Here is a 24,258-nt window from a genome sequence, read left to right on the forward strand (position 1 = left end):
CTGAAAATAGCGTGCCGGGGTTTTAAACCTCCCGGACTTAAAATAATGTGCCGGGGCCTTAAACCTCCCGGACTTAACATAATGTGCCGGGGCCTTAAACCTCCCGGACTCGAATAAATTGTTATCTTGCTTCCCTGGATGTCACGATCCTTATGATGAAAGGTGTCAGCATTAATTCCTGTCTGAAAATGCTCAGTATTTCAGGAAATGAATAAGTCTGACATTTCGATAATTGCGCATGTCTTTTCATCTTCCAGCACAATTTCCGAGTATGCATCCTAACCCTTTACACGTTCGTAGATCAACGGTGGTTTTCATCCCCTTGCCTCTATAAATAATCATCCGCCTTCCTTGCAATCATTCCAACAACAACTATCTTAAACAAAAATTTAAGCCGGGGAACAGGTTCCGGGACTTTGGAATGGTCGAGGTACGGAGCCCCGAGCCAGGGTGTAATGCCCTGGGCTTATGTAGAGCTAAGGTACGGAACCTTAGGCCGGGGAACAGGTCCCGGGACTTTGGAATGGTCGAGGTACGGAGCCCCGAGCCAGGGTGTAATGCCCTGGGCTTAATTCTTCTTGGTTGAATGTATCAATAACTTAAAGTAGACAGAAATATGAGAAAAGCGATCCTTTATTATTTCTTGAAAAGCGAAAATTACATCTGCGCGTTGGCTAAGGGTAATATTTCTTTAAATGAAGTACATTTCAAGGTCTCCTAAGAAGCTTCCCCTGAGCATCTTCCAGATAAAAAGATCCTGAACTAACTCTCCTAATGATTTTGTAAGGCCCTTCCCATCGAGCTTCCAGCTTGCCCACATCCCCAGCCGGATTGACCTTCTTCATAACCAAGTCCCCTATCTGTAGATCTCGAACTCGGACCTTTTTATTGTAGGATTTCATGACCCGGACTCGATATGCTTCCATCCGAATCATGGCTTGATCCCTCTTCTCTTCTAAAAGATCCAGTTCCACTGCACGGCTATCCTCATTATTGATCGGATAAGATTCTACTCGGGCAGATGTTTGCCCAATTTCAACAGGAAGGATAGCCTCGGATCCATATACCAGGCTGAACGGAGTTTCTTGAGTCGATGCCCGGGGAGTAGTCCTGTATGCCCACAGTACACTGGGTAATTCTTCTACCCAGTCCTTCCCTTTGCCTTGCAATCTGGCCTTTAAGGCTTGCACAATAATTCTGTTTACAACTTCTGTTTGACCATTGGCTTGAGGGTACGCCACAGAAGTAAAAGACTAGGTGATCTTCATTTCCCGGCACCAAGATGTTATATCTTTTCCCTGAAATTGCCTTCCATTATCTGAGATCAATCGCCGAGGTACGCCGAAACGACAGACTATATTCTTCCATAGGAACTTTAGAACCTCTCGCTCGGTGATTTTGGCCAAGGCCTCAGCTTCTACCCACTTAGAGAAATAATCAACAGCCACCAGCAAGAATTTTTTCTGAGCCTGGGCGACCGGAAATGGTCCCACTATATCCATACCCCATTGATCAAAGGGACAAGATGCCCAGATAGGCTTCATAGGCGTGGCTGGGCTGTGTTGAAAGTTGGAATGATGTTGGCATCCCTCACAAGTCCGGACTACTCGGGCGGAATCATGGTGAAGAGTCGGCCACCAGAATCCGGCTAGCATCGCTTTTCGAGCCAAAGATGTTCCTCCCAAATGCTCACCACAGCATCCTTCATGAATCTCTCGAAGAACATAAATTACTTCCTTCCCGCTCAAACACTTCAATAATGGTCCCTGGAATGATCTCCGGTATAGAACATTATTTAAGAGAACAAACCTGGGAGGTTGTCTTTTTATCTTCTGTGCTCGAGCTTTCTCCTCGGGCAATTCACCGTTCCGGATGAATTTTATCAGAGGAACCATCCACGAATCTTCTGGTACTGGCAACATCTCTTCCTCTTCGATGGCTAAAACTACTAGGGAAATAAATAGAACTTCCCGGGTTCTATCTTCTGATAAAGAGGCAGCCATTTTTGCTAAGGCATCTGCCTCTCCATTTTCTTCTCGGGGTATTTGCTCAATACTCCAATCCACGAACACTTCTGCCTGGGCTTTGATGAGGTGCAAATATTTGAGCATCCTGTCATCCTTGACTTCATACGCACCCTTTATCTGCTGAGTGATCAACTGTGAATCGGAGTACAATATAATTCTGGCCGCTCCAATCTCCCGGGTAGCTCGGATACCGGCTAGAACAGCCTCATACTCTGCTTCATTATTCGTCACCCGGGAATCAATTTTTACTGCCAACTTAATCTTCTCTCCCGACGGGGATATTATCACCACTCCGACTCCGCATCCAGCCAGGCAAGAAGCCCCATCCACAAACACTCTCCATCTTTCTTCCGCAGCTGGTTGAATCATCTCAGATAGGAAATCGGATAAAGCCTGCGCTTTTATGGCCACCCGGGGTTTGTACTCAATATCGTACTCCCCCAATTCCACATTCCATTTAATCATCCGCCCGGACACTTCTGAATGAGTCATAATTCTTCCCAGCGGGCTGTTAGTAAGGACGATAATGGGATGTGACAGAAAATAAGGCCGCAACTTCCGGGCAGTCACAACTAAAGCCAAGGCCATCTTCTCCACTTCACTGTATCGTAGCTCGGGACCCCTCAAGGCATGACTGACATAGTAGACAGGCTTCTAGTCAGAATCTTCTTCCTTGATTAACACTGAGCTAACGGCATACTCTGTGGTGGACAAATACACAAATAATTTATCCCCGGGCTCGGGTTTTACCAGCACTGGAAGCTCAGCCAAATGATTTTTCAGATCCTGGAAAGCCTGCTCACACTTATCATCCCAACCGAACTTCTGGGCTTTTCTGAGAACCTGAAAGAAAGGATAACTTCTGTGGGCTGACCGGGATATAAACCGAGATAAAGAGGCAATCCTCCCGGTCAACTTCTGCACTTCTTTGACAGATCGAGGAGAAGGCATACATAGCACGGATTTTACTTTTTCTTGATTGACTTCGATCCCCCGCTCTGTCACTATAAAGCCCAAGAACTTGCCACTCCTGACTCCGAAAATGCATTTAGCAGGATTGAGCTTGATTCCATAAGATGTTAAGGTGGCAAAGGTTTCTTCCAAATCAACAATAAAATCCGCCATCTCCTTTGATTTTCCCAGAATGTCATCCACATAAACCTCCAGATTTCTTCCCAACTGCTTCTCAAAGACTTTATTCATTAAACGTTAATACGTGGCCCCTGCATTTTTCAACCCGAAAGGCATTACAACATAACAAAATGTACCTCCCGAGGTGATAAAGCTGGCCTTCTCTTGATCATTTTTTGCCAAAGGAATTTGATGATATCCCTGATAGGCATCCATGAAACTGAGCAGTTCGAAGCCTGAGGTGAAATCCACCAACTGATCAATCCGGGGCAATGCGTAATGATCTTTTGGACAGGCTTTATTGAGGTCCCAGAAATCAACACACATTCTCCATTTCCCGGTGGCTTTGGGTACCAGCACCACATTCGAGAGCCATGTAGGAAATTGTACCTCCCGAATGTGACCGGCCTGCAGCAACTCTTTCACCTGTTCATCAATAACTTTGTCTTTCTCGGGACCGAAGTGTCTCTTCTTCTGTTTGATCGGGTGAGCTCCCGGGAGAATGTTTAATTGATGCTCAGATATCAGGGATGAAATCCCTGTTAGTTCCTGCTGGGACCAGGCAAACACATGAATATTAGTCTTTAAACATTTAATTAAACTGACCCGGGTAGATATATTGAGGTCCCGAGCTACCCGGATCTGTTGGCCTGGTCCTATCTCCACAGCCTCCTGCTCCTCTTCTGCCACAAAGTGTACTTCCCCCTCCTCCGCCATCCTTCCCCTGACTTCCCCCATCTTGGCTTTCTTCCCCTCCTTTCTAGACTTGTCTTGATCTGCCCGGATACCCTTCACATAACATTTCCGGGAAGAAGGCTGATCTCCACGGACCTCTCCTACTTGACTGCCCACTGGAAATTTGATCTTTTGATGGTAAGTAGATGCTACTGCCCTCAACTCATTCATGGCCGGCCTCCCCAGAATGATATTGTAAGATGAGGGGGAATCCACCACTGTGAAGGTGGTCATGACTGTTTTCTTGACATCTCGGGAGCCTAGAGTGAGTGGCAGAACAATTTCTCCCTCTGGATAAACCGCATGTCCAGCAAAACCAAAAAGGGCAGTTTCCACAACCTCCAACTTAAACCCTTGCAAATCCATCTGTGCTAAGGCATCTTTAAAAATCACATTGACTGAACTGCCTGAATCCACAAAAACTCTCAAAATGTCGTAGTTGGCCACCCGGGCTTGGATGACCAGAGCATCGTTGTGTGGCATGTTTACTCCCTTTAGATCTTCCGGACCAAAACTGATCACGGCCTCGCTCCTCCTAGATCCTTCCACCTCCATACACTCCCGCCTACTTCTCGACTTCCTGGCTCGATTTGAATCTCCATCGGTGGATCCTCCCGAAATCATTTTGATCAGTCCCGCCACAGGGGAGGAAGATCTTTTCTTCTCGGGCTCCGGCTCCCTCCTCCTACCCACAGCGTTCCTCGGGCTATTTCTCGCGTTTATCCGGGTGTTAGGCATTGGTGGTCGAGGTGTCCAGAGTGGACCTCTCGACCTCTTGATCGATTGATCATATCCTTGCCTGGTGGGTGGAACATAATCTCTCTTTAAAGCCTTACAATTCTCCGTACTGTGCTGACATACCCCGTGCCTAGTACAAAATCCACTTCTCTCGGGCTGAGACAACGGGTGATCGGGAACTGGGTCCCTACTGCATTCCTGTACCTCTCTCTCCCGGATAATTTTCAGAGGCACGTGCTGGGAAAAGTGCCCTGGATTACCCCGCCTTGGTCCTCTCTCCTCGGGCTTAGATGCCCGGTCCCCTCTTTCCTTTCTGATGGCTTCCCTCTTTTGCCTCTGGGCTTTCTCCATATTAATGTATTTTTCTGCCCGAGATAACAAATCTTCAAAGTCCTCAGGCACTTTCTTTGTTAATGATTTGAAAAACTCACTCTCTTTCAAGCCTTGAGTGAAGGCAGTGGTTTTTGTCTCCACCGCACAAGTAGGCACATCCAAAGCCACTTTATTAAATCTCTTAATATACATTCTCAGATTCTCCTCCGGGCCTTGCCTTACTTCGAACAAACTGAAAGCAGTTTTCTTATACTTTTTACTGCTACTGAAATGATGCAAGAAGATTTTCTGAAAATCGTCAAACGATTTAATACTCAATGGAGCCAACCCATCAAACCATCTTTGAGCCGAATCTACCAGCGTAGTCAAAAACACTTTACACTTGATCCTATCGGTGTAGCAATGCAACATAGCCATATTCTCGAATCTGGCCAAATGTTCCTCTGGATCTTCGTTTCCATCATACGTTCCTACTTTGGCAGACTTAAAGTTCCCGGGAAGAGGTTCCCGAATAATTGCCTCGGCAAACGGGCGTCCCTTGACAGACGCTCGAGAAGTTCCACGATTTTCCAGCTGTCCTTCCAAGACTTTCATTTTCTGCTTTAACTCCAACATCTCCTCGACTATCGTTGGTGACTTAGATCCAGCAGAGGATTCCTCCACTTCTCCCCTCTTCTTCTCCTCCCTCAATTCCTGCTGCTGCTCCTGTTCTTTTTCTGGTTCCTTTTCGAGTGGTATATCATGGTGGGAAGCTTCCCGCCTAGTCATAGCTTTCTCTACGGCTTCATTAATACGCTTATCCAACTCCGCTGGAGTCATAGTAATAAGATCAGGAGGAGCATCCTCTTGTCTCGAATGATTTGCGTCAACTCCCTGAACCCGGGAAGTATTCTGGTTAGTCTTCCTCGTGTGAGCCATATCAACGCCTTAGTCTCAAGTTTCCCACAGACGGCGCCAATGATACAATCCGGGTGAAATGGATGAGCAAGGTTCGGTGCTCCACCAGATCAAATCAAGAATTTATAATGTTGTTTAGGAAAATGAACAAGGTAGATGGCTTCCACTGTGACCTGCAAACAATGAAAGGAACTCGTGAATGGGCGCCGGAGGGGTGTCCGGCGTGACCACTCTGATGCTTAAGTCAGCAGGGTTATCAAGGAAGAGAACTTGAGTGATATATATGAATGCTTGAGAATGAAGAGATTCTAGCCCTCCTTAAATGACAACCATACCTGCTATTTGTAGGAGGGAAGGCTAGGGTTACCTTGATACGCGTGCTCACCTACTACTTGTACCCTCGGACGTTGACTTCCTGTCTGGTCCCTTTCTTCCCGATAGCTTCGTGGGTACTCCAAGAATAAGGGACGTTGACTGCATGTCCAGTCCCTTTCTTCTCAATATTTTCGGGGATACGTTCAGACTAAAGGACATTGACTTCCCGCCCAGTCCCTTTCTTCCCGATAGCTTCGTGGGTACTCCAAGAATAAGGGACGTTGACTGCATGTCCAGTCCCTTTCTTCTCAATATTTTCGGGGATACGTTCAGACTAAAGGACGTTGACTTCCCGCCCAGTCCCTTTCTTCCCTATAATCTATAAGGGACCCCGATCACCTACTGTGCACAGCATCTTGCTGTGCACACATTGAATTTTTTTTTTTAATTTTTTTTTTTTCAATTTTTTCCATCTCTTTTTATCTTTTGTTTTCTTTCCATTTTTTTTCCATTTTCCATAAACATTTGCAGACAATTTTATATGAAATAATATAAACATTTTAAATTTTTTATGTTAAATTAATAATTTTGCAATTAAAAATTACTATATTAAATTTTTACATGTGAAAAACCATATCATTTTTTTCGAATTTGATGAGTATTATTAATTTTTTTTTCCAATGAACAAAATTTTTAACAATATAAACTATTAACATGTTAATGTTTAAATTAAAATTTAGAACATTTTCATCGTGCAATATCAAAAACTAAAATTCAACACCACATTTCCATTAAAAATAAACAATTCATACATTTTGAAACTTCATTTCAACTAACAATGTTAATCGGCTATTCTTTAAATAAAAAACTACTCAAGAGCATTATTGGATATAACTCCATTGAAATCCATGACTTCAAGAGAATGGTGAAGATGATCAGATTGTGCCCACATTAAATAAGAATAAATATTATAAATTCAATGTGTGCACAGCAAGATGAATCAATTCTTTATCCATTTCGTAAATGACTCAAACCTGGATCCTTGTATATTTAATCAGAAGGCCATAATTGATGACTGATAAAAAAAAATTGAGTCGTGTTTCATAAATAAAAGTTTGGGTATTTTAGTAGAGGAATGTTAATGAAAAGTTGATTGTTTATTAAGTGTATTTTTAGAAATTTTAATGTGTTGTTTAAAAAATATAGGGTGAGAAAAATTGTATTTTTATATGATAAAGTTTTGAGTAAATATGGTATTTTTATATGTTCAAGTTTTGAGGGAAAAAAGTGGGGAAAAAAAGAAAATTTAAAAAAAATAAAAAAAATTCAATGTGTGCACAGCATAGATGCTGTGCACAGTAGGTGATCCGGGTCCAATCTATAAGATCCTCTAAGGAAGTTACTCGGGTATCGAGCCCTCGACTTTGAAATGAGAACCCGGGTCCTAGTTAATCATCTCGGGTCATGTAGGAAATATCCGGCCCCTTGGTTCTCACACGGGCCATGCAATGAGACTTCTCGGGACATAATATTTTTTTATTCAACATATATAATTTTCATATATATATATATATATATATATATATATATGCAATTTTGACATAATATTTTTTTTATTCAACATATATAATTTTCATTCAAAACTTAAAACCGATATTTTTCAAGAAAGTAATAATTAACTTGAGGTTTTATAATTGGCGCGATTGAAATATTGGGATAATGACCTTTATATATATATATATATATATATATATATATATATATATATATATATACATACGGTGTGAAATATTCAAAGGATATAAATTATATATATATATATATATGGTGTGAAATATTCAAAGGATTTGAATATTTCACACCGTATGTATATATATATATATATATATATATATATATATATATATATTACACGGTGTGAAATATTCAAAGGATATAAATTATGAAATATTTATTTCATAAACCTGCTACGCTTGATTGGTGAAAGCAATATACATGGTCCCAAAATGTTCACGTCGCTTCATTCTCTTGAAGCTTCTGCATTTCCTTATAGTACTTTATAAATGCTGGTTACTTTTATTAACCCTACCACTTATATATGGGAAAATATATTTTTTCGTTTCTTTTGTTTATATTTAGCAATTTTGATACACTATATTGTAAAAATTGAATAATATTTTCGAATCTTTAATTTTTTGAACAATTATGATAATTTTTTTAGCAATTTTAATCATCCATTATATGGAGGGTTTACGTAGGACACGATACATCAAGTGTAAAAAAATAACGGACTAAAATTGAGATTCGAAAAATATAAAATACCATTACTGCAAATATAAAATACCATTATTGCAATTTGCTTACGTGTATGTATGTATGTATATATAATATATGTATGTCTTGTCATTGTTCAAAAATCTATTTAAGTCTACAACACACAGAAGCAGTATCAATTGGCGAACACTTTATCGCTTTAGCCAAAATGGATGAACACTCAGCCAATGAAGCTCTTCTGGTCCAGAAAGAGGGTCTCGTTAATGTTTCCAAGAAAACGCCATTTTTCATTTCATCAGTGAAGTGGACCTTAAGAGTGGTAATGTGGGTGATCTTTATCATATGGGCTGCTTTCGTTTTTATGTTTCCATCTGATTTCGTGAGTCATTTGCTTGAAAAATGGATTCTGGCTACAGATGGAACTCTATTTGGAGTCACAGGTTGCCTGCTTGTTCTAAACTTGACTGCTTTTGATTTCATTTTTTTTTGTGGTCATTAATTGTGGAGTGCTTTTGGATATCTTAGAGTTGTATGCGATCACGTGCAGGAAGCATATTCATGCTGTTTAGTGCTCCTATTCTTTTGATGGCGTTTCTTGCCTTTGCATATCTTAGCATCTCCGGGGAAGAGCAAAGCCATGGGTACGTAGCTTATTAAACGAAAACGCTTATCCTTAATGCGATGGAACAGTTTTTTTTACCTTCATGCGAGTGAGGAATTGGCTAAAACGATCATTAATTTGTGGATACAGTTGTCCCTGAGGAAGTTCTATAGAAATTAGTGTCTTTCCTATGAGATCTGATTGTGTTTGTTCAATAGGAAAAAAGCTTCAAGATACCCAGGCTTCCGCTTGAAGACGTTCCCTCTTTTCGTCCAAGGACCATTCGGGGTTGTTTCGGCAGCAGAGAGTATCGGAATTGTTATCTTTATTACATATGTCATCTGGGCATTTTGTAAAGAAACATCCAACAACCTCAATCTTGTAGCCTTGTTGGATTTGCCTTCCAAAGAGAAGTGGTAAACATTCAACTGCACTCTCCCTCGGTGTCATTTTCCGATCCTTTACATATGAGAAACGAAACTTTATTTATCGAGTTCTCCATAAAATGTTGCTTTTAGGTGCACTTGAGGAGATGAATTTCCATTAGAATTATATTGTTTACAACTAAACAATAAATTGAATTTAAAATTCATATCTTACTTATTTATTCGTTAACAATATAAAGTAGAATGAATTTCAAATGAAACTATTGAGTGAACTTGAAATTCATCGTAATCAACATGAAATATTTATATATAAACATGTATATGGTGAATTTGATCTTACTTCTCTGAACAAAAAAAATACAATTGAATATATTTGAAATCCAGCAATCAAACATAACCTTAGTTGTGCTATCTTGCGATCTTTTGCCAAACTTCGATATATTGTGTTTCAGGATATGATCATATTGTTTTATCTCACATGTAAAATGTAGTATCTATATAAGTATAAAGTTTCTCTCTTTAATCACTCTTCTGAAATATCGATCCTAAACTGGGAAAGTACTACTTTAGAATATATTTGTATATGTATATAACATTTTTGCATTGAACTAAAATTGATTGTTACATAAGACTAAAAATATGACAATCTCGTACATGAAATTCTACTTCTACTGAATGAAACTTTCTGTAGATAAATGGTAATACTCTGTATGTACAAGGAGTCGAAGATATGTTCTTTTTTGCCATGTGTATACCCCATTTTAACTTAACGTTATTTCAGTGCCTGGATGCTCAGACATACTGGCCTCCGCTTAGGGTTGATTGGATTATTTTGCTTGATCTTTTTGTTCCTCCCCGTTGCAAGGGGATCGATACTTCTTAGACTCGTAGATATCCCATTTGAGCATGCAACAAGATATCATGTTTGGCTAGGACACCTTACGATGTCGCTGTTTACTCTCCATGGCATATTCTATATAATCGGATGGTTCATCGAAGGCCGCCTCATCCATGAAGTGAGTCTTCATGCTATTTTATCTCCCATTTTGATAGATATACATTTGTTATGTTTCAGCATGGCATCTTGAGTTGTTTTTGTTTTACGAATCTGTTGATTTTGTGACGCTCCATTCTGGAACATTTCTAAAAATTGGGAGGGCATTACTTCTAAATGCTCATCATTAAGGTGGATATGTCTCGGATGCAAGTACATAGTTAGTCAAAAATAAAATAAAAAAGAAAATAGTATAATCAAGTCATAGCTTCTGTAGTCTAGAATTCATTGCAATGTGAAACTGATAAGTGAGAATTCTCTATATTTATTTCTGTCAAAGTACAGAGTGTCTTGTGCGGTTTAACCATTCTTTTAGGCATTATAGGAGTATCGATTTTGATCCTTCCTGTTCCACACAGCTTTTAGAGTGGAAAAATGTTGGTGTGGCCAATCTTGCGGGAGTGATAAGCCTTTTAGCTGGTCTGTGTATGTGGATAACATCACTACCTGGAGTGAGGCGGCTAAATTTTGAATTGTTCTTCTACACCCACCAATTATACGTGGTCTTCGTTGTCTTCTTGGCGCTTCATGTGGGAGATTTCATTTTCTCTTTTGCTGCTGGTGCCATATTCCTCTTTATGCTCGATCGGTTTCTTAGATTCTTTCAGTCTCGAAGGACAGTTGACGTGCTATCGGCTAGGTCCTTCCCTTGTGGAACTCTGGAACTTGTGCTTTCCAAACCAGCAAGTAATATGAGTATCTCTATTAAAGTGCTATCTCATTAAATATGATTCATGGGAACCATATGTAATTGTTTATACCCTTTTAATATGCACAAGTGCAGATCTACACTACAATGCTCTTAGCTGGATTTATCTACAAGTTCGAGAGTTATCTTGGCTCCAGTGGCATCCTTTCAGTGTATCCTCTAGTCCTCGTGATGGAAAAAATCATCTTGCAATATTGATAAAGGTTTTAGGGGATTGGACGGCGAAACTTGAGGGACGAATTCCAACAGATGATCAAAAAGAATCTGAAATAGAGCCACTGTTACAATCAAGTTCTAGATTAACGGTTTCTGTAGAGGGGCCTTATGGTCATGAATCATCACACCACTTGACGTATGCACTCTAACTTATCATTTCCGAATCACAAAGAATAATAGAGTTTCTTTTGATTGATTTGCCTTGCATTTTGCTCTTAGGTATGAGAACCTCGTACTAATAGCAGGCGGTATAGGAGTTTCGCCTTTTTTGGCAATCTTGAGCGATGTTCTTCACCGTATCAACGAGGGAACACCGTGTCTGCCCAAGAATATAGTGATAATTTGGGCAGTGAAAACATCAAACGAGCTTCCACTTCTTCAGACCGTTGACATGGAGTCTATCTGTCCAAATTTCTCGGATTCTCTGAATCTTGAGATTCTAACCTATGTTACGCGAGAATCAGAACCTTCATTGGTAACGATATCTATCCTCAAGTTCATAACTCACATATTTTCAAACCTGAAACTTCAACTCATTCAATCTTGAAAACAATCTATCCATTGCAGGAAGAGGGTAGTAAGATTATAGAACCTGTCAATTCTTCCACTTTCGCGTCCTCCAAGCATCATGGAATATCTGTTTTGGTTGGCACTGGAAACATAATATGGTCAGGGACATATGTTGTGGCATCTACAATCGGTCTCATTATAACTGTGGCCTTGTTAGATATTTTTTACATTAATCCTTACAATGTTTCCTACTGGTGGTATAAAGGGCTTCTCTTTCTAGCGTGCATGGTGGTCAGTACGCTAATTTTTGGTGGTCTTGTGATTTGTTTATGGCATATCTGGGAGAGAAAAACAGGTATCAACGAATACGAGAACACCAGCGAAAATGGTAATTTACAACAAACCAAACCGAAACTTAACAAGAAATCTGTTCAAGAACAATACTCTACCACCATCCGGTATGGTCAGAGACCAGACTTCAGAGGTACATTCATTTAGCATTCAATATTCATATATAGATGAAGAAGGAAGAAAGATTTCAACCTACTAAATTTGTTTTTTTTTTTTTTTTTTGGTTTTGCTATGCAGATGTTTTTGAATCGATGTCTGATCGTTGGGGGAACGTTGATATAGGCGTCATCGTATGTGGCCCTCCATCACTTCAGACCAGTGTTGCCAAAGAGTGCAGGACACAAAATCTCAAGAGGAGAGGAAATGATGCCATATTCCATTTCAATAGCCACAGCTTTGATCTCTAGCTACCATAGTGAACAATAAGCCTGAAATGCTTTAATCCTAAGCTCGAAATTTCGGATAGAAAGGATGTTACTTGTGCATACTTGATATTATATGATTGTGTATACTAATGGAATGTTGGCTTCTACGGAGCATCCTCCTTTCGGTATGTTGTTACGAGGAGGATTTGCCTAAGTTTGGTTACATAAAACCAGCTTACTTGATCAATTTTTTTTTAAATGAACTAACCATTCTTTAAAGAGGTAAAAAGAATTATTGTACAAAAACACTGGACATCCCCAGGAGATAGTAGACAGCTAATAAAATTAACAAGATATCAACAATTACATCAATATAGCAATAGTTCGATAGCATTCGTAATACAACACTAAGTCTGAATCTTGATCTTCTTCACTTTTTTTTTAACATGTAGCTTCTCGCTATCAAACATCACTCTGTTCCGTAGATTCCATCAATCTGTGCTCGCTATCAAACATTGCTCTTGGTCAATTTGACTCAACTGATATTGGTAAATGGATAATAAGCTGAATTTTACATCACCTGTTAGTTTGATTCGATTGTTTTTTTTTTTTTTTTATCAAAAACATATATATTTATAGTTAAATTTTGAGGTAAAAAAGTCCATGTGCTTGTATCGCATTCGTTAGTTCGATTACCGATCATAGTCCAATATGTTCCGTGTTCGCGTAAAACTCGATAGATTAAACCATACTTGTTGGAGGAAAATAGATTTATTGTTGATTATATCCGATGAACCGATGAAGATTTAAAATCAAGGATGTGTAGTCGATGAGGTAAAAACATCAAAAGACGACGAAAAAATAATATAGTTTGATCAAATGTTTTTTTTTTTTTGGAATAACTTTAGGGAAAATTATATTTTCAATCTTATATGTTTTTGTTCCTTTGCGATGTTGGTTATTTATATTGTCAAATTTCAGTCTTAGTTCACTTTCTTTATTTATTTTTTTTTGTGTAATTTTATTCTTTTCCGACGTGGTGCTAGTGTGACAACATCGCGGCACTGATGTGGCGCTGACATATGTAGACCTGTTTTGAGTTTTTTTGAGCAATTTCTGTAAATTTTTTGGTATGATAAATTGAAATATTTTGAGTTTTTGTTATTAATTGATAAAAGTTTGATTTTTTTCATATATATATTAATTTGCATGTTTTTTTTGTGAGAAAATATTTGAATGGACGGAAATCAATAACTTGGCACCGGAGTGGTTTGCATATATCTAATTTTTTTCTTTTTTTGTCGGAAAATGTTTGAATGGACGGAAATCGATTACTTGGCACCGGAGGACGCTTAAATGGCCTCAAAATTGGCTGGAAATAGACTAGTTGGATGCCAAGTGTCAATAATAATAATGAAATTGATGATAAAAACTATAACAACAACAATAATATCAAAAATTTATAGATTAATAAAAACAAGAAATAAAATAATAACAATAATAAATAAAATAGTAAAATTTAAAATATTAATAAATAACAACAAATAATAACTATAGAAAATAATGAAAATGATAGTAAAAAAATTAAAAATTAGTAATGACGATAAAAAAAATAACAAATTAATAAAAAGGAAAATCAAATAATAATAATAATACAAATTTTTTGTTATTCTTTTGAATAATTGTATCAATGGCGACAACACTTCGTAGCAATGTTTTCACAATTAGACCGGTGATCGATCCAGTCTAACTTAAATTTTAGTGCATACACCCGCCTAAAGGTTAGTAAATTTCGAGCTCTTCAAATCTGTGATGATGTCCAAAGGACGAGGGGGAGTGACCAGGGCCCCGGAAGCCTAGTTCCAATTGATACTAAATGAGTCCAGGAATCTAGACCAAGAAATTGATCGAATCATCCTGCAAGATTCATAGATTAGGGAGATCTTGACACAACAGGGCAGGGGATATCAGCCCCTCAAAAAGGCCCGTGAAGGTCCATAGAGGGAACAACAAAAAAATAACAAATTAATAAAAAAGAAAATCAAATAATAATAATAATACAAATTTTTTGTTATTCTTTTGAATAATTGTATCAATGGCGACAACACTTCGTAGCAATGTTTTTACAATTAGACCGGTGATCGATCCAGTCTAACTTAAATTTTAGTGCATACACCCGCCTAAAGGTTAGTAAATTTCGAGCTCTTCAAATCTGTGATGATGTCCAAAGGACGAGGGGGAGTGACCAGGGCCCCGGAAGCCTAGTTCCAATTGATACTAAATGAGTCCAGGAATCTAGACCAAGAAATTGATCGAATCATCCTGCAAGATTCATAGATTAGGGAGATCTTGACACAACAGGGCAGGGGATATCAGCCCCTCAAAAGGGCCCGTGAAGGTCCATAGAGGGAACAACAAAGGAATGTATATGGATCGAGGAGGAATAACTCCCCAAGGGCCGATCCAAATCAACCACCGGTCGATTCCAGGCACGCCCCCGCCTTGATGGGTTATCAAATTGATATCAGGAGGACCCACTGATGGGGGCTCCAACCGAGAAATAAAGTCAAATAGTCGAAAGTTGTTGAATGTGGATATTGACACAAGGAAAACCCAAATCGGACGGATAATATTGTTCGGGCCAGAGGACATTGATGGATTTTTTGACCTTATAATAACATTCTAGTCATTCGAGCCATGGTGGCCAATTATGAAGTTGTTCGTGTTTTTGTTGATTTTGGGAGTTTTGTTAATGTCCTCGTTAAAGAAGCGATGGATCATATGGACTTAGGTGAAGACACAGTGGATCCTGTCTTTACTGCACTTTTTGGTTTTACCAAGCATGTTGAGTACCCGGTGGGAATGTTCAACCTCCCTTTATCTATGGGGAAGGGAACACAAGGAAAACGTGAATAATCATATTTGTTATAGTGGATGCCCTATCCCCTTATAATGCTATTTTGGGAAGACCAGTTATGGCTATATTCATGACCACAACCTCTGTCTTGCACCGGTAGATTAAAATCCCTGTGGTAAGAGCTATTGGAGAAGTATTGTCACGCCCCGAGACCGGGGTTAGTCGACACCGGCGTTGTTTTACAACCACACAATTGAAAACAACAAGCCTCGTAGTACAATATAAACCAAAAACCAGTTTATTACTCATAATCAATCAAAAGATTGTCTTTACAACATATATTCTTAAAATGATAAAACTATGCGGAAGCATTTACAACTTACTAAGTCAAAACTAAAATAAACTTCTTGAATCATTATATTATCAGCCCCAAAACTGGTCTTGTTCATCTTCCTCGATTTTTTTTCTGATTTATCTGGGGAGGGTAGAGTAAGGGGTGAGTATTTTGAGAAATACTCAGCAAATGGGGGCCGTTCGAGCACAATATAACAACATGATAATTTCGAAAATCACATGACTTTCACTTGCATAACATCATTCATATCACATGCATAACATTTACCAGCACTGAGATTCGTCGACTTTCTATGGTTTACTGATATCAGTCCCTAATTTTTACTCATCTAAGGGGACGAGGCCGCATAGCGGTTATATCCCCCACCGCGTAAGGATACGTCATGTTTGAGATTCTCACCCATATCCAGTCGACTCCTCACAGTGCTCAAAATCGTATGACAATCAACACAAGAAAAATAGTAGAAGAAGAATGTGTACTCGATCGTATTTTCAAAAAAACCCAAGAAACATACATAACGAAATTTAATCTTTAAAACAAGCCCATTTACCTTATACTGGAAGAAAACGTGAAGAACTTGGAAACCATATAAGAATTATGATTCGAAAGCGCAACAGCACATCTACCGAAAAATCAGTCATCTTGTAAAATTCACTGCGCCTTACTGCACCGTTGGATCGGACTCAAAATTTTACAGTACGTTCACAAATATGTTAAATAAATTATGAACGGTGAAGATCGGGTTTGGAAGTCGTTTAGGCCTGTTCATACAGAAAAACAGTAGATATGCTGAATTCCCACCTAAAATCTGAGCAGTTTTCTTTCAAAGGCTATAAACGAAACACTATCCGTTGGATTTTGCTGAAATTTGGATATGTTATGCGAAACATATGGAAGAACATTCTGAACGGTGGAGATCGGATTACGAGCCCCGAGCGAGAGAAAAAAAATTTTGAACTTGGACAAAATTTTGATGACTCGTGCAGAATTTTGGAGAGAAACTTCGAAAATTGGAGAAGAAATTTCGAAAATTGGAGAGGAAATTCTGAATGAGATGTCCCTCCTATTTATAGGGGTGAGGTGAAAATCCTACCATAATTCGATTGATATTCTTTCCAAAATTGGGAGATGCTCCTTCCAAAAATTTAAGATGCTCCTTCCATAATTCGAGATAATCATTCCATAATATTTGATATGCTTCCTTGTTGAGAAAATCTACCTTGTATGTAATATTTCCTTCCAAATTTTATTGATATCCAGCCTTATTTCGAAATTAATACATGATTTGTACTGAATTTTGAATTTCATGTATTTATTAGCTTGAAATTTCAATACCATGTATTATTTAATATTTTCGAATTTATTATAACTCGAAAATAAATTCTTATACATGTCTATATTTAATTAATTACATGCCCAAAAATTTGGGTTCTCACAAGTATGAGATGATCAAAATACAACCCATAAATATAATGTAGAAAAAGTCGGAGTAGAACAAAAAGTCACTAAACCTCATTTTGGCCGACCTGAGCCAGATAGGTGTGGCCATTACATATGACTGAAGATACAACCAATGTCACCACTTAAGAGGAATGTGTGGACGTATCTGTTGCCCCTTAGACAGAGATCATCAAGGTAGCCAAAAAATTATAAGAACCTTTGAAAGAGAGGCTACTTAAGTGCTTAAAGAAAACATGGTTGTAATTTTTTGGTTGGCATCCGAACTCATAGGTGTTAGAAAGGAAGTGATGAAGCACTATATAAATGTTCTTGGGGAATGCCGACCAGTTATTAGAAAAACGAAAAATTCGATTTGGATAAAGATGCTATTATCCAAGAACATGTTGAGGAATTATTAAAAGCAGGGCATATTCAGGAAATACACTTCGCGGCTCCAATGTGGTGCTCAAACCCAATTCTTTGGGAAAGTGGCGATATGTGTGGACTTTTTTATATATTAATCAAGCATTTCCAAAATAATGTTATCCACTAGCCACCCAGGATCGTCTAATTGGCGACTCCACAGTTGGGCATGAACTCTTGTGTTTTCTAGATGCCTATCAGAGATACCATCAAATTTCCGTAGCCAAGAAAGATCAGAGCAAGTACTTCCGGTGGACCTTTTTGTTATGTTGTGATACCTTTCAAACCCAAAAACGTTGGGGTGCCTTCCAGATGCTCATGGATAACGTGTTCAAATAACAGATAGGGAAGAATGTAATATGTATGTTGATGATATTTTTTGGTTGAGTCAAAGACAACCAACCAATTCATCCCAATTTATCCTTGGTTTAGAGAAAAACTTTCAGACTCTACGTAATTACAGGCTGAAAATCCGAGCAAGTTCACAATCGGGGTTCTGGCAAGCAAGTTATTAAGTTATATGGTTACACGGTGGTGGATCAAGGCCAATCAAAAAAGTACAAATTTTGGCTTCAATGGGCTCTCCTCGTAATATTCAAGAAGTTCAAAGGCTGACAGGAAGGATTGCTTTCCTAGCATGATTTATTGCGAGATCAGCTGATTGTAATTTCCTTTTCTTTAAGGTACTTCGAAAGACCAAGAATTTCGAATGGAATGAACAAAGTGAGTAGGCATTGCATGAGTTGAAGTCATATTTTAAGGAACTTAATATCCAAATTATTCTATGGTGAAGACCTATTTTTTTACTTGGAACTGACATCGCGAAATGAGAGATTTGTTCTGGTGAGGAAGGAAAGGATGGCTCACCAACCAATTTATTTTGTCATCCACGCCTTGAAGGAGTCGAGCTTAATTACACACCCCATGAGAAATTGGCTCTGGCCCTAGTCATCACTACAAGAAAGTTGAGGCAGTATTTTCTATGGCACCCCATCATTGTCCTTACTAACAGTGCGTTGGTGCTGATTGCCTCAAGTGGGTGACCGAGTTCAGCACAATGAGTAAGACATCAAGTTTGATCATAAAACTGCCATCAAAGCACAAACCCTGACCAATTTTTTGGTAGAAACCATTCAGGTAGAACAGGAAGCAAAGTGAAAGCATGTAGGATGGATCTTCATGTCAGACAGGGAGTGCGGCCAGAATTATCATGGTTTGCCCTTCATGTGAGCAAAAAAGCATGACATTCATATGGGACTTCAGAGCCTCAAACAATGAAGCCAGATACAGGGCCTTTTTGATAGGGCTCAGGGTTTCCCAGAGCATGGGAACATCTCGAGCCATCATTTACTCTCAATGATTAGTGCAACAGAGTAATGGAAAATTCGATGCGATGAAAGATAATTATCAAGTACACCCAAGCACTTGACAAAGATAAGGAAATTTTTCTGAGCTGAAAAATGAGAAAGCTGGTTGGTTTGCAAAAATGGCTAGTTCCTTTTCCATGCTTCCTGAGCACAAGCTGGTAGGGAAAAATTGGTTGTATAGGAGCTGGTCTGCTAGATTGAGCATATAGATGCAATGATCGTCGAGATACTTGAAGGGGATTGGGTGTTTGAAATTTATCAGTATTTGCGCCACAGGTAAGTCCCTGATGAATAAATAAGGAACAAAAGTTTAAGAGAAGAGCATTGTGTTTTGTGCTCTTGGATGATTTTTTTTTTACAAAGGTCCTTTTCCATGTCATTCTTGAAATATTTGGGTAATGATGATGCCAATTATGTTTTAGGAGAAATTAACTAAGGTTGTTGTTTAAATCACTTATGAAGTATAATTCTCGCACGGAATGCTCTGCTAGCAGGTTTTTTCCGGTTGACCTTGCAGAAAGATGCCTCTAATTTTGTAAGATTTTGTCACAATTTTAAAAAACAAGCCAACTTACAGTGGAGGCCAATGGAATCCATGAAAGCAGTGGCATTTGCCTTGTTTTTTTTTTTTATTATTATCAATTGTGCATGGAAATTGTGGGGCCATTCTCCATGGGCACATGTCAGAAAAATTCTTGTTGGTAGCCGTGGATTATTTTTCTAAATAAGTGGAAGTCAAACACTTGACAAAAATCATAGAAAATAAGTGTTGAAATTCTTGTGAAAGAATATCATTTGTTGGTTCAGGATGCCCCGAAGTCTTATATTTGACAATGGAAGACAATTTTGTTCCAAAGTTCAGATGTATTGTAAAGAGATGAATATTGAATAGATTTTCACATCCGTGGTCTACCCAAAGAGCGATGGACAAATCGAAGTTATTAACAGATCGATTGTGCAAGCATTAAAAGTTTGCCTTGACACAGGATGTGCCCAAAAAACATGTGATAAATCTTTTATCTGAATAAGTCTCATAATCAAAGAAAAAAGAGAAATTCTTGTCTTTCTCATATGCAAAGAACTCATCAGTGTTTCGGCATCGATACCTTTTTTGTTCATCTCTTAGCTTTTTCTGAAAGTTTTTAATATCTCTTTCAGTGCAACGTACATGCTCGGGCCTTCCATACTCTATTTCCATAATCGCGTTTGTTGACAAGTTGGCACATTGGCTTCTGAAAACTATTGAGTCAATGCTTTCTTTGATGCCGAAACATTACGATGTGAGCGTAGTAAATGCACCTTCGATGGAGTCGAGAGTGGATGATTATGGCTTTCTATGAATGTACTAACAATTCAATTAGGACCAGCTTGTTTCTTGACAATTGAAATCTTTGACTTACATCCAGTTCTAACTTCGCGGCGAGCTCTTTCATTTTCGGTTGATCACCTTTTTCTTGTTTATTCGACCGGATTTCGTCTGTACGCCCTTCTTTAAAGCATACAAATTTCTTCCAAACAACTTCATTTGTTATCTTATTTTTCTTGTTGTTGCTTATTCTGGCACTAAATCCTGCTTCTCGTGCATATTGGTTATAGAACGAAAATGCATCCTTTAATGATACGAAATTCCAACCCAATTTTTGGCTTTTGATCGTGCAACTTGGGGAATGAATTGATGATCATTACCGAGATTTACTTCTATTACTGAGAAATATGAAATTTTAGAACAATTTGATGAATATTTTATTGTAGTTATTCCAAAAAAAAAAATGTTGTATTGCTTTAATCTCAATCTTCGAGTTAAAATTAAGATATAAGTAAATAAGTTTGTGCAATAAAATACATAAATACACTTTACAAAAACAATGAAAGTGTATTACCATTGAAAACAAAAATATAGAAAACAAAAGATCCCAAAAACCACCCAATTATTAAATGTGGGTAAATGATCTTTTGATTGCCTCATATACCCGGCCCCATTTCATATTCGGGGTGGGACGGGTCCGAAAAATATTTAACCAGGGTGGGGCGGGTAATGAGTCTAAGTTTTCTTCATGGGGTGGGTCTTGGGTTTAGCCATATCCGCCCCATACTCACCCCATTGACATCTATAGTCTAAACTTCATACTTCTTTTAGATCAAAAGAAAATGTATTATTGATTCTCCCTAATTTATAAGCCTAGTTTGATCCGAGCCTCATTAGGAACCCTGGCCACAAGGAAACGTTTCCACGATAATCCAAGCACATGATGGGCATAGACTGTGTTGGTGTAAGAAAAACAGGCTCGGTCCGACCCCAAGGTCAGTAAAGGAGTTACAAGGGGAATTCAAGGCCCACACCAAGCTCTATTAGAAGAGAATCTGACTTCATGTGATCCGACCCCTCTTAAAAGCCCTACTCAAGCACTATCACTAACCAGTGGAAATCGATCAATAAGATCTTGATAAACTTGGAACACACAAAACACCTGCACTGATAAGTGATAAGGAAGAAATCCTTAAAAATCTCGAGATAGGTACAAATATGCCATGATTTGATTTGGATCACCCTAAATCTGGTAACCAAATAATCTATATAAGGAAAACTACCTAAATTAGAGTTCTACCTGCCCAAGGTAATTGACAATTTCTATTCATATAAATATCAGGTATGCATTACGGATCAGAAGGACCACGTCAGAAACACTCTCGGCAACCTCTAACTATTGTTCATTTGTGCAGATTAGCACATGCCCTTTGTCACCGACTCGACTTATGTTAGATCGAACTCGAGGTAGTTTTTGGTTACATTATAATCATACTATTTAAATTTTATAAATCTGTGAAGAAAGGCTCACAATCTTCTTATTATCATCTTCAATTTAAATATAGAACGCCAACCATATTTATTATTTTCAATTTCGTCGCTTGGGAAGCCTTCTTTTCATATTATAGTTCAACTAGTACTTAGAAAATGAAATAATAGACGAGTGAACACTTAATAATAATATGTTAAGCGAATAATTTAAGACTTTGATATAGTCCATGCGAAAGCTTAATTCACTAATTACTAATAACAATATTAAGCGAAATACTTTGGTATAGTCCAACCACTTACGTTATACTTTTGATATATTATACCATTTTACTAAATGATGAATATTAAAGTCAACTTAATAAATGACTAAAATACCATATTATCATGAATGATTTCTTTTTCTCGAATATTTATCGCAGAATTAGTATTAAGCTGAGGCAGCCAAATAAAATATTTATTTGAATGAGGAAAATTCATTTGTTGCGGGACGCCTGACTCAGAGGTGTAAGTGTCGCTCCTGCGAACCTTAAAAACATGATAGTGGATCATCACCTGCGTAATAAACAAAATGTTAAAAACGTTGAGGATTACTCGATGAAAACTCTCTGACACTGAAATCTACCGAAAACCAGAGAGAATAAGAATAGCTTGTGAGAGTAAAATATGTCGAAATTGGAGCTTACTTGAAATGAGAAAAAAAAATCTATTTATGTACCTCCTAGATCGAGAAACTTACACGGAATAACCACAAAGGTTTGAGAGTCAAGCTCATCTTGATTACGTGCTTTATACTTTTAATTGAGCCTAATAGTTAATGGCCCTTTGTTGGACTAAACTTGAACTCCATACATGTTGTGCATACTTATATGAGCATCGATGATGTAACAAACACTTATTGGATGCGATGAAACATAGAAAAATTATACATCCAATAAGTGGATGTCACCTCATCGGTACTCATGTAACACGGTGAGTATTCAACATATCACAACAGTATATATATATATATATATATATATATATATATATATATATATATATATATATGTGTTTGTGTGTGTGTGTGTATGTATAAACAAATGAGAGATGCTACAATTTTTTAACATATCTACTTACATATAAATATACCACTTTCAATTGTGAATTTTCATATTTGTCATTTTCTATCTAACATAGAGTTTGAATTGTAAGTTTACTACTTTACCCTTTAATTTATTTACAATTTACAATTTGTTATGTTTATGAGGCTCTTTAAGTAATTTTCTATATTAATTTAATATGATCATTAATAGTCTACTTAATTCAATCAATATAATTATTAACTTTATTTTACTTTTAAATTTAATACTACTTTACCCTTTAATTTATTTACAATTTGTTATGTTTATGAGGAATTTTCTATATTAATTTAATATGATCATTAATAGTTTACTTAATTCAATCAATATAATTATTAACTTGATTTTACTTTTAAATTTAATTTAATTTACATATTTTAAAAAATAGTCTACTTAATTCAATCAATATAATTATTAACTTGATTTTACTTTTAAATTTAATTTAATTTACATATTTAAAATAATTAATAATATTATATCTATTTTATTTTTATAAATATATGATTTTCATTTGTAAACTTATTATTTTACCATTTTATTTGTTTTATAAATTTTCATGTTCATGAGGTTCTTTAAATTATTTTCTACGTTAGTTTAATATGATTATTATTTTACTATTTTGTTTGTTTTATAATTTGTCATGTTCATGAGGTTCTTTAAATTATTTTGTACGTTAATTTAATAGAATTATTAATAGAGTACTTAGTTAAGATATTTATTATTGTAATTTTACTTTTAAATTTAAATTTAATTACTTTAATTATACATTGACATCAAATTCATAGAAAATTACTATAATAATGTTATAAATTAAAAATTTGTTAATATTCCGAATATTAAGGTAATAATCTATTAATTTAATTTAATTTTAATTTCTTAAATTTATACATTGCAGTCAAATTCATGAAAATCTCTACCATGTTAATAATAGATAATAATGGGAAGACGAAGGAATATGAGACGGATTGAATAAAAATAAATTATTAATAAATATTCTTTCTCCCATTTAGAATAGAGATATTTTTAGACTCTTTCTGTGTCAACTGAGATACATGATTGAGAGAAATGTTTGTATGTAACTGATTTCAAACACTGTTTTTAAGTCATTTGGTCAATTTTTTATATATGCTGCTGAATAAATATTACTAAATAATATGATTCATTTGATCATTTATTGTTCTTACACTGAGATGAGTATTTTACCCTAGAGTTAACATGTTTTATTGTTATATGTCATTTGTGTTGATTATGTTGTATGA

The 24,258-nt window shown here is 37.1% G+C and overlaps 3 protein-coding genes across 3 annotated transcripts; 1 reads left to right on the forward strand and 2 right to left on the reverse strand.

Annotated features, from left to right (window-relative positions):
* Positions 1–707: 707 nt before the first annotated feature.
* Positions 708–2,615, reverse strand: LOC140815626 (uncharacterized). Its single transcript, XM_073174703.1, has 2 exons — positions 1,309–2,615; positions 708–1,197 (listed from the first exon to the last, which is right to left on the reverse strand). The coding sequence occupies exons 1-2, from the start codon at positions 2,613–2,615 to the stop codon at positions 708–710; spliced, it is 1,797 nt and encodes a 598-aa protein (XP_073030804.1).
* Positions 2,616–3,236: 621 nt separating this feature from the next.
* Positions 3,237–5,882, reverse strand: LOC140815627 (uncharacterized). Its single transcript, XM_073174704.1, has one exon. It carries the CDS (start codon positions 5,880–5,882, stop codon positions 3,237–3,239), a length of 2,646 nt encoding a protein of 881 aa, XP_073030805.1.
* Positions 5,883–8,602: 2,720 nt separating this feature from the next.
* LOC140814121 (ferric reduction oxidase 7, chloroplastic-like) lies at positions 8,603–12,816 on the forward strand. The gene is made up of 9 exons (XM_073172998.1): positions 8,603–8,890; positions 8,998–9,091; positions 9,270–9,467; positions 10,219–10,453; positions 10,851–11,178; positions 11,276–11,552; positions 11,636–11,891; positions 11,984–12,410; positions 12,515–12,816. Exons 1-9 carry the CDS (start codon positions 8,659–8,661, stop codon positions 12,682–12,684), a joined length of 2,217 nt encoding a protein of 738 aa, XP_073029099.1. The 5' UTR covers positions 8,603–8,658; the 3' UTR covers positions 12,685–12,816.
* The last annotated feature ends 11,442 nt before the right edge of the window (positions 12,817–24,258 follow it).

This window comes from Primulina eburnea, chromosome 15 (assembly GCF_022965805.1).
Source record: "Primulina eburnea isolate SZY01 chromosome 15, ASM2296580v1, whole genome shotgun sequence".
Classification (NCBI taxonomy): domain Eukaryota; kingdom Viridiplantae; phylum Streptophyta; class Magnoliopsida; order Lamiales; family Gesneriaceae; genus Primulina; species Primulina eburnea.